The sequence below is a fragment of the Neomonachus schauinslandi genome, chromosome 15 (genome assembly GCF_002201575.2).
Source record: "Neomonachus schauinslandi chromosome 15, ASM220157v2, whole genome shotgun sequence".
NCBI classification, from domain to species: Eukaryota; Metazoa; Chordata; class Mammalia; order Carnivora; family Phocidae; genus Neomonachus; species Neomonachus schauinslandi.
Window position 1 is genome coordinate 46852621 of NC_058417.1, and position 11191 is coordinate 46863811.

Sequence of the window (11191 nt, forward strand, 5' to 3'; positions counted from 1 at the left end):
TCCCAAAGTCCTATGTTGAGGCCCTCACCTGCAGAACCTCAGAATGTGACAGGGCCTTTAAACAGGGATGGATGAGGCTCTGAGGATGGGCTCTAATCTGCTCTGACTGGTTTCCTGGTGAGAGGGAACGTGGACCCCAGGGCATGCACACAAGCACGGAAAAGACCGTGTGAGGACACGCCATCTGCAAGCCAAGGAGAGGCCTCGGAAGAAAGCCAATCGGCGGCCATCTTGATCTCTGACTTCTGGTCTCTGGAACTGTGAGGAGAGAAATGTCTCTTGTTAGAGCATTTTGTTATGGCAGCTCTAGAAAACTAGGAGACTGTCTCGTCCAAGTCCGTACACGTGGATGTGTGGTCTTCTGTAGAGCTTTCCAGAGCCCAAGTGTTGCCCGCGGTGGCTTTGTGACCCTGGAACCTAACGCTATCTTAGAGAGCGAGAGCAAGAGAGAAAAGCTGGCGTGGCAAAAACACACAGCGGAGAGCCCGGCCCTGTTTTGCTACTCACAATCTCATAACCGGAAATGCATACACTGAGAGCTTGCCTGGAGAACTGGGGGGGTCACGTCCTGCAGTGGCCCTTCCACCAATCCTGTGGACTTCATGGAAGGTGCTTGGTACCTCCCAGCTCAGGTTTGCTACTAGGAAAATGGGCATCACCCTGCCTCATCTTCTGGAAGCATCTGGCTGCCTGCATATGTCCCCAGTCCAGGAAGCAGATACTGCTCTGTATTAGGATTAAATGACAACCCCCATATATTCACGGGCATCCAGATTATCCTAAGGCTGGCTTGTTTTGACTCAAAATGCACCAAGTGTTGGCAAATCCAGCTCCAAATCCCAGGCAGCCTCTTTGAAAGCTGCCTTCTACTTAGGTGGTATAGACGTGTATCTACATGGTTAGATTTTAGGGCCTTGGACAGGAAATACTGCCCATGTGAGCAGGGATAGTATCCCCCGGGCCTGAAACAGTGCCTGATAATACTAACTCGGACCAGCCAAAATCTGAAATTCTCCTTGTGAGAGTCACTTCTTGGGTTACGGCATTAAAGACCCCTGTTGAATATGTTATAGGGGCCATACATATTAAGACATCATCAGCCATTAACACCTCTTTGTGACTTCATCAGTGTGGTCTCAGACCCACTCTGGACCCCTTAGGGACCAAGGCCCGGGCAGCTGAGTCCGGGTGGGAGGAGAGGAGGGAAGATTCACAGCTTATGGGGCAGAGGGGAGGGGAGAGCCCAGGAAGGTGTGCTGTACGGACTGGTGTGGGTAACCAACAAGGATAAAGGATTTCACAAGGAACACTGCTTGGCAATGCTGAACCAGCCAGACCTCCATAGGAGAGTCACCTTTTTGGCCTGATGGCCCAGATCATGAGCAGGAGGGCCAGGCTAGTTGGTAGGCACACAAGTCCAGTTGGGTCTGTGTAAGGAACTCGGCCTGGGGCCATGAAGTTGGGTGTGTAGGGACAAATACGCAGCTGGAACAGCCAGTGATTGGCACTCAAGAGGCGGGGCCACACCCATGCTCTCAGCCAATCAGCTTGCCCGCTGGCTCCAGACCCCCGACACCCACCCTGGGGCAGTTAGAGCTACTCTGGGGGAAGCTGTGGAGACAACGTGGGTCAAGTGACAACAGCGAAGCGCGAGGACAGCCTGGGCCTGGCAACCAAGGGCTTGGGGCTCACAGGCCATCAGGGGAGCACGGGAAGGCTATCTGGCTGTCCACAGTCCAGGGAGGAAGGTGGTGAGGCTCAGCAGGGGGAAGATGACATCTGGTCATAGTCGGGGCACTTGAGCAAGGCTGGGTAGTTGCTGTTCATCTGCAGGGAGGCGTCACTGGAGATGTCGGAGGGGCTGCGGCCCCGGACCCAGGCGTCCGGGTGTAGGAACTGGCCTGAGTAATCGGAGCAGTTGCTCAGGCGAGGCCGGTAGAAGCCGGGGTGGGGCCTGTACAAGTCCTCGGCGGTGTACCGCTTCATGAACAGGTACACGGACATCACCCCCGCGCTCTACAGGGAGGAGAAAGCAGAGGGGCACTCACTGCTGGGGCCCTGGTCTTGCTCCCCAGCTGGGGGCCGGGGTCTGCCCAGGACGCGGCCACCGGAGCAGCTGAAGCCCTGGGACAGAGTGGGGATGTCCTGGACAAGGGGGCCCGGGGAAGGTGGGAGAGTGACACGTTCTGGGGAGGAAGAAGGGCAGCAGAGAGGGTGGGGCCGGGGCCCCCTGCCTGTCGGGGGAGGTTTACCTCCGTCAAAAGGAACGAGATGGCAGCGAAGGCGAAGGACCACCCGTACTTATAGTTGAAATAGGTCTCTGTGTCCTTGGTCCTGTTGAGCATCTCATCGTTGATGCCGGAGATGTAGAGCACGAGGCCCACCACCAGAGAGAGGCCTGCGTCAAGGCAAGGGGCTGCTTAGTGAAGAGGCCCCAGGGCCTTTGCTGATGGAGCACCCAGCTCCCCTTGGGGTTCAGGAAGAAAGCCTCATTTGGGGCTTGAGGGAGAGCAGGAGCTTTCCTCCTAAAGACCTTGTTTAGACCATTACCTTCTAGAAAGCAGATAGTTGCAGGGAAGAAAGCTCCCTGTCCAGCCACCTTCTGAGCCACGGAAGCCCCATGGCTGTCACCCCACCTGCCCACCCATGAGGATCACCTGTCAGACATACTTGCCTGAGCCCTGTCCCTAGACTTTCTGGGTCACTTGGCCTGGGCGGGGGCCCTGGCACTGGGTTGTCTTAAAAGCTCCCCAGCTGATGCTAAGGTCAACTAAGGGTGCGAACCACTGAGCTAGCAAGTGGCCTTTGGTAAACTGAAGAATAAGACAGGCTCCCTTGGCAGAGGCAGCCAGGACCTCCGATCCCTATCTCCTTAACATCCTTGTGGAGACTAAGTGGCCCACGGTCTTCACAGCGCCACTGACCATGGGGGAGGCATACTGAAATCCTGAGGTAGGAGGGGTAAAGTGAGTTTGTCCAGATTCTGGAAAGCGATAACTCAAGAGGCCATTGGGGCCCAAACTCCTGCGCTCTTGTGCAAGAGACTGCCTCAGGCACTGGTCCCTTGGTTAGTTACTGTCATTGAATTAGGGCATAATTAATTACTCTGTTTTGAGCTGTTCAGGCTTAATTCCACTCACATGATTAAACTAGGGCATCTTGAAGGAGGAACATTAGAGGAAAAGAGGTGTGATTCGAGCCTTCCTTGGCACTTAATTCATGCTGCCATCATTGCTGGCCCAAGGGAACCTTCTCTGTTGTTATCATTAAAACAACTTCGCATGGCCCCGTTCATTCTGAGATTTCTGATCCTGTTGCCTGCTGCTGGAAAAACCTCAGGTGCCTCGAAGCTACTCTACGGCCTTGACTCTTGTCAAGTTAGAAAGATAAAGGAAAAGTTTAACCCCTGAGTCTGTACCTCTTAGACTAGGTGGAAATATCACCATGCAGAAGGCAGGCCAAGGACATCGCAGGTGCCCAATAAATATTTGTTGGATTGATGGATGGAAGGGTGGATGGAAGAGTGGTGTGTCAGTTGAAAAAAAGATGGACAGATGAATGGAAGAAAGGATGGACGGAGAAAGAAGGAAAGAAGGAAGGAAAGAAGAAAGAAGGAAGGGAAGGAGGGAAGGAAGGAAGAGAGGAAGGAAGGAAGGGAGGGAAGAAAGAAGGAAAGAAGGAAGGTGGGAGGGAGGGAGGGAGGGAGGAAGAGAGCTATACTGATAAGAAAATGTTGAGAAAAGGAATCTAAACTGGCTTGGGAATCAGGTGGCAATCAGAATACCTGGTGCCCAAGAGCTATTCTTACTGCCCTCCCCTCCCCTTTGCCCCTTCCTTCCTTCCATCCATTATCCAAGCCATCCACCTACCCATCTTCCATCTGAGCATCTCCTCCCTAGGCCCTCCCTTGTCAATGTGTCCAGGGCTCCAGGGCACCTAAAATACATGCTCTGAGGGTCACTCTTCTGTCTGAAGTATTATCTCTAAAAGCAAAGGTTCTCCTGAAAATGTATAGGTCACCTTAAAGGGGAGAAAGAACCTATCTTTATTTCCCACATTCTCTTGCCTTCTCACTCTGTGCACTCCCCGTGAGTAACCTCATCTCTACCCATGGTTCCCTCTCCTACTCCCTAAGAGGTTAGCTCTTAATCTCTATTTTGGGTCCAGGCCCCTTCCACAAGCCTCTGACCTTTAGCAGTCTTTGGGACACCTCCTCCCAGATGTTACATGGACACCTCAAACAGCATTTCCCACACTAAACTCATGAACTTGGCCCAAATTTGCTTCTTCTCCTGTGGTCTCTAGCTCAACCATGGATGTGTCATTCACCCACTGCCTAAACAAGAATTTGGCACCATCCTTGACTCTTTCCTTAAAGCCTAGTCCTTGTCCTGTTGAGTTTATCTCCCAATGTCACCTGAATCCTCTCATTTCTCTCTTCTCTCCTATCATCCCCTTCACGTGGGCCACCATCACCTCTCTCCTGTGCTACTGAAATAGCCCCTCACCTGCTCTCCCTGCCCCTGTGTTGCTTCCATCCTTCCCTCCATTCCCCAGAGTGGTCATTTTAAAATCCCCAAATATGATCATATCGTCATCCCTTAGCTCAAAATCCTTCTGAGGTTTCTCACAATGTCCCAAATCCTCAGATGCCTTCCCGTCTCCCCTCCCACCACATTCCACTTTACACTCCTGCCATAAAGCACAATGAACTCCCCAATGCTTTATCCTCTCTCTTTCCTCCAGGCTCCCTTTCCATCCCCACTCTCAACCTTACTCCTTTACCTAATTCCTACTCATCCTTCAGCTCCCCTTCTGGTAGTCTTATCTGACCAACCGTTGGTCTGAATTTCAGTCACTGCTCTTGGCCCCCATAGGAGTCCTTGCTTGTCCTGCTATGTTCATATTAGTAAATCTATTTGTTTATATCTCCCATTCTGCTGACGTTTTTGTGGGCAGTGATGCCAGCACCCAGAATAAGGCCTGGGAGATATAATTCATGAATGAATGAATGAATGAATGAAACTCAACCTGGTGTCTCTCCAGGAAGACAGATTCATGTTTAAGGGACCTGGGTATGGGTGTGACTGTAAAGTCAAGGGGACAGTAGGAGTCTCCTGACGATAGCTGAGGGCTGGGAGTGAAGGGGCCATGATTCCAAAGGTAGATTGTACTTACCTTTCATGCAAAATCAGGAAGAAATAGCCCCTTCAAAAATAAGAATGCTCATTATTGGTAGAATCAAGAAGTCAGAGGTGGTGACAATGGGGAGGGAGGAGAGAGCCCCGGGTTCTATTCCCAGCTCTGCCCCAGGTGAGCCTATCAGGTCTTTCCTCCTCTGGGGGTCATGGATGGGCTCGAGGTCATCAGAGGCCTCCCTCACTCCAGCTCGGTTCTACCTGGGGCACAGACTCAGCTGCTCCCATGCCAGGGGCTGACCCACAGCTGTGACCACACTTCCCAGAGCAGAGCCGTGGAGGAGTCAAATGTCGAGAGTCGAGAGTGTGTGAAAGAAAAGAGTACAGCTTACCTGAGAGAATAAAAAAGATGCCAGAGACAAAGGCCAGTATTGTCCTGTGGGGACGGATGTGTCCGATGTTGCTCAGGATAAACCCAATGAACATGAAGAAGAGGCTGACCAGGGGGAACGGTGTGGCTGAGCGAATCATTTCTAATTGAGGGGACAAGAGGACACTGTCAGCCTCCCGTGGCCTTACCTACTTACCTCCCCTCCCAGGTGTTCCTGGCAGTGTCTGCCAACTGGTGCCCCAAGCCCTCTGGCCTGCATGAGTTCTCTGGGCTCCATCCCCTCCTTGGGCGGCCCAGGGATCTCCCAGTGCTGGCAGGGCTTGCGTCTCTGAGGCAGGGTTGGGAGGGCTGACACTGCCAACATGCTTCTGTCTTTTCTTCCAGCACAAACTGCTCCCTCCTGGGCAGCCAGTATGGCAGCCATGGAAGGGCCTTGTCACTCACCTCACTTCCTCTCCTGGGGTCATGCACCCTCTCCAGGGACACAGGCATCTATCTCTGAGGGGTGCTGTAGACAGTTCCTGGCCTCTGTTGTCTTCAACTTATAATTACTTGGGGGATGGTCTGCCTAATGAATGTATCTTGTCTTTGCCCTTGGTTCCCAAGCGAGAACCTCCAAATCCCTGGAATTTCCCAAGTGAGAAGAGTGTCCTTGATATTCATGGTGGGCCCCTCGACTACCCCTGAGATTCTTCCAATCAGCTGACTCAGGACAGGGCTGGAAAGACCAACCATGTGATTAGATGGTTGGGGTTTTGAGCCACGTGACCCAGGCCTGACTCTGGGAAGGGGGGAGGGGTCTGGAGACTGTGTTCAGTCACGTGGTGGACAGCTCACTCAAACACGCCTCCATAATGAAACCCAATAAATACTCGGCACCAAAGCCTGGTTGGGTTTCCTGGTTAGTGAACACATCCATGTGTCAGGATGGTGAGGCATCCTGATTCCATGGGGAGAAGACATGGAGGCTCAGCATTCAATGCCCTCCCAGATCTGGCCCTATGTGCCTCCTCATCTGGCTGGTCTTGATCTGAACCCTTTATAATAAAACTGTGATAGGAAGTATAGTGCTTTCCTGAGTTCTAGGACTTGCTCTAGCAATGTTTTGAACCTGAGGGAGTCACAGGAACCTCTGACTTGTAGCCAGCTGGTCAAAAATGCCAGTGGCCTTGGGGGTCTTCTGAAATTCCAGCTGGTGTGGGAAATGAGGGAAGTCTGTTTGGGGTACTGAGTCCTTAGCCTAAGGCTAAGGGGTGATTGTATCAGAACTGTATTGCAAGCCCACACTGGGGTCAGAATAGACCCTGGTAAGGCAAAGGCCATGAAGTCAATCTTCTTGGGCGCCAGAGAGTTTGCATCAGTTCCCTGAGTGCTGTGGTTTGGATGCGTAGGGTGGAGCCCTCATGAGTGGGATCGATGCCTTTATAAAAGAGACCCCACGGAGCTCCCTCACCCCTTCCTCTGTGTGAGAACACAGCAGTAAGGCACCAGCTATGAGCCAGGAGAGGGCCCTCACCACAATGTGATCCTGCCGGCCCCTTGATCTTGGACTTACAGCCTCCATGACTGAGAGAAATAAATTTCTGTGGGTCAGAAACTCCCTGGTCTGTGGTATTTTGCTATGGCAGCCCACACAGACTAAGACACGAGGCAGAATGCCCTCTCCCTTGCCTGGGCCACAAGACTTGGGAGACTCCAGCAAGCTGTCATCACCACTGGAAGAATAATCGTCAGAGAAAGCTCTGGTGAGCTGAGGCCAACCCCACCAGCTGATTCGAAGGGCATTAGTGCTTGAGAAGCAAGCTGGTCACCCTGCCTCTTCCCCCTGCCCTGCTCTGCTCTGTCTAGCCAGTGACCCAGGTCAGAAAGTCTGAGGCACCTACTTAGAACATTGACTGTGGACTCTGATGTCAACTGAGTGTTCATGGGCATCACATACTCTATGGTGAAGCAGCGTCCCCGCTCCTCACCTGTGAAGACAAGAATCATTTGCATTTCCAGGTTATTCTTGAACATGGATGTGAAGTTCATACATTCAAATGATATCCCCAAATGCTTCTGGGATCTTTGGCCCACTGTGTTTGCGCCTGAGCTGGATCTAAATCTCGGGGGTCCCATCCCTGGCTAGTGACCCACAGTAGGGGTGGGGGTGTCTCCTGACATCACATCTTTCCTGGAGAAGCAGCACTGTGAATGTGGACCCAGGCACCAAGAGTCACATGAAAAGAAGTCTGCACTACAAACTTGAGGTTGAGAGACACATCTGGTGGCCATCTTGTTGCTTTGGGGCAGACTCAGCTGATGATGGCACATGGCTGGCTTAGATTCCCCAGCAGGGATGTCATGGAACAGAACCCCCAAAGCCTTCTCAATCATTTTGGAAGCCAGACCCTAGTGACTTCAAATTCTCCTTCAGATTTAAGTAGAGACTGATGCCACATAGTTTCGGAAAGTGGGAGGTGAGGTCAGTGTCAGATGCCATTTCCAAAGTCACCAGGAGGCCAGGCCTTGAGGTGTCCTCCATGCTGGATGCTGCTGGGCGCCAATCACCACCCTCATTTTCCAAAGCCCTACTATAAAGCTGGGAGGACCACATGCTCCCTCTGTCCTGTGTACATGTAAAGTGCCAGGGGCCCTTCTAGAAAGGCTCAGTGATCACCCTGTGGGGATTCTAGCCAGCTCAGGCTTGCGACCAGTCTCACAGAGCATGGAGATGCTCTTCTTGTGCAGGTTGGTTCTGGGCCATGATAAAGGGATAAAGACAAAGTGCTTGGAATAGCAACTCAAGGGTTCCAGAGAAGTCCTCGAGAACTGGAGGGAGGCCCAGATAGGTGGGATCAAAGCCTGCACCATCTTGCAAATTTGGAAGGACGTACACCTGGGTTTTGTCTTTCCCATTTCACGGAATTGGAACAGGGAAACTGCCAAGTCTTTCCCATTCTGTAAACGAGTGGACCTGTAATGTTGAGTCAAGGAGACTTACTTTGCCTCCCTGGGTCTTCATTTGCTTATTTGTAAAGTGGAAATAATAAGTCCTGCCTTGGAGTGTTGTGGGGAGGCACTGAGATCAGTAATTCCACGGGCTAGGGCATACAAGGGCGGTTCCAGACCCGTGGGAGGCCAGCCTCATTCAGCCTGGGAGGCAGAGTATGGGGAAGTGTGGGGAAGGTGTGGCTACATTCAGCTCTCAGGTTGGAGGGACACAGGTCCCAGGGATGACAGGACCTGCTCCTGGACACTGTGACTCAGGGCTTACGTTTGGAATGGGCCCTGGTTGCTGCAGGGAGCCCCACCCAGAATTCACAAGGGCCATCTCTGGTGAACTGCCCCCTCCCAGTGGGGGCATCTCTTCCCAACGGGGGCTCTTGGGCAGGTTTTCCGGGGGGGGGCGGGGCAAGGGCTGCTCCTGTCTCTGGGAGAGGGCTGTCCCAACCTGGGGTGCCCTTACCTGCGAGGAAGCAGACACGCCACAGGCCCGAGTGCAGGGACATCTTGATCTCCATGCTCTGGTTCTGGGGCAGGACCACGCCCTCCTCCAGGTAGAGCCAGTAGTCGGTGCTGACCGCAATGCCCAGGAGACCCAGGCCACAGACAGCAAAGACGCTGCTCAGCAGGGTCAGGGCCTTCCTCCCGCAGCCACTCATCTTCCCAGAGGTCGATGGGCGGCCTGCGGCCAAGGAAGTGGGCTCTGGAGGCAGGAGAGAGGGTAAGCCTCTGAGGAGGCCAAGATGCAGGGCCCGGAGGAGGTAACTCAAGTCAACCCCGCTCGGCTAACCGGATGCAGAAAGACCCACAGGCCAGCTCCTGGATGCCAGGCCACTATGGGGGTGCTTCCTCTCCCCCTGAGGAATCCACAGCCTTCTGGACAGGCTACTACAAGGGTCCCCCTTTCCTCTCTGGGAGCCCCCCTTGCTGGATACCACCATTCATTCATTCATCTGCAGCAACCCACTGTGCCCACATGGAAGACAAGATGAACAGCACACTCTCCTTGCCCTCGAAGAGTTCCCGTTAGAAGAACAAAGGTACCACCAACACAATTAAAATGCAGCTTGAGATCTCCCATGGAGGCATGAACTCTGCGGGGGTGGACTTCTCTGTGTTAAGAAGGACTCTGAGCAGGATGCAGAGGGGGAAGCAGTCGTGGCCTTAAGAAAAGGCAGAGGGGCAGAGAAGGCCTCTTGGGAAGGTGTCTTCCTCACGGACTCTAATGAGTTGTAGTTCTGGGTCAGCCCAAGTCAAGAAGCCACACCACAGTCCAAACCCAATGGGCCTCTAAAACCATCTGACCTTGCGGGCTCAGCAGGTGGTATTGGCGGGAACCAGCTCTGAACCAGCCCGAGGCCGAGAGTCTATGCAAGGGGCGCCGTGAGCCCCCTACCGATACCTGCCACAGCCAGGTGTGGGCTCGCGCAGGGAAAGACCAACAGTAGGGCAGACAGAGGCCAGCCTCTACAGATCCCACAGCCCAGCTCAGGGCTTCCGCTCACTGGTCGCAATCTAGAAACATCCGGGGAGCATCTAAAAATCCCTCCAGCCTGGGTGTCCCTCTGAGGGATTCTGGGGCAGCTGGCCTCCTACGGGGGCAGGGGTGTCCTGCAGGTGCTCTCGGCGATTCCAGTGTGCGGCCCAAGTGGAGAACGACTGATCTTTGCTCCTCAGAGTGTGATCCATGGACCAGCAGCATCGGCCTCACCCCAGAGCTTGTCGGAAAGGCAGAATCCCAGGACCTTCCAACTTTCTAAACCAGAATCTGTATTTTAACAAGATCTAGGTGAGCTGCGGATCTGCTGAAGTCTGAGGGGCTCTGAGCCAGCAAAGAAGAAACCTACGCTACAGCGCAGTAAGTGCTATGATGGGGAAAGCCAGGATATGATGAGAGCCCAGAAGAGGGTCACCTAGGGGGCTGTAGGGGGCAGGCAGAGCCATTTCTAGAAGGGGAGAGGGCCGGCAGAGCAAGTCATATGCCTGCAAAGTTGCCAGGCCGTCAGCATCTCTCAGGGGCCCTTTTGCCGTCAGTCCTACAAAGTCAGGAATTCTGAAACGTTAATGGTCAGGAAAGAGTCAAGTGCCCCAGCGCCTGTGACGGGGAGGTGGGGATCACCCGCCGCAGGGCCCTATCCCAGCCGAGACTCGGCTGAGTCCTCGGAGAAGGGACAGAAGCCACGCTCAGGTCAGGAGGCTCAACTCGTCTGTGACATCGGCGCTTGCTGTGGGAGAGGAGGAACAGTGGGTGCTCTGCGCAACAAGGGGGCATGAACTGACCCCATTCCATGGTACCAGCCCTGCCCTATCAGCTGACCGCAGCACAGCTGACTCAGCTACGGAGCGAGCGAGCCCCACGCTGGCTTCCTGGGGGCGTGCGTGAGAGCCCGGGGGCAAAGGCCTCCTGTCCACCAGGCCGCAGAGCACCATCCTTCCCGTACCGGCTTTGACAAAGGAGGGAAAAAGAAAACCCCCAGCCAGCCCCACCAACAAGCCAAGTTGTTCCGCACGCGGCGGGGTGGGACGGCTTGGCTCCCGACTGGGTTACGCACATCTGATAAAGCACCTACTCTGCTCTGTGACTGCATCACAACGGGCAGAAACCCGGGGCCCCGGGGGGGGGGGGGGGGGGGTGGGCAGGCTGCCTGCAGGAGCCCCAGGGAAGTGGCCGCCTGGA

The 11191-nt window shown here is 54.0% G+C and overlaps 1 protein-coding gene across 1 annotated transcript; it reads right to left on the bottom strand.

Annotated features, from left to right (window-relative positions):
- Positions 1 to 1727: 1727 nt before the first annotated feature.
- On the bottom strand, positions 1728 to 9173 carry CACNG5 (calcium voltage-gated channel auxiliary subunit gamma 5). Its single transcript, XM_021678424.1, has 5 exons — positions 8978 to 9173; positions 7413 to 7499; positions 5531 to 5671; positions 2253 to 2398; positions 1728 to 2016 (listed from the first exon to the last, which is right to left on the bottom strand). Exons 1-5 carry the CDS (start codon positions 9171 to 9173, stop codon positions 1759 to 1761), a joined length of 828 nt encoding a protein of 275 aa, XP_021534099.1. The 3' UTR covers positions 1728 to 1758.
- Between the last annotated feature and the right edge of the window lie 2018 nt (positions 9174 to 11191).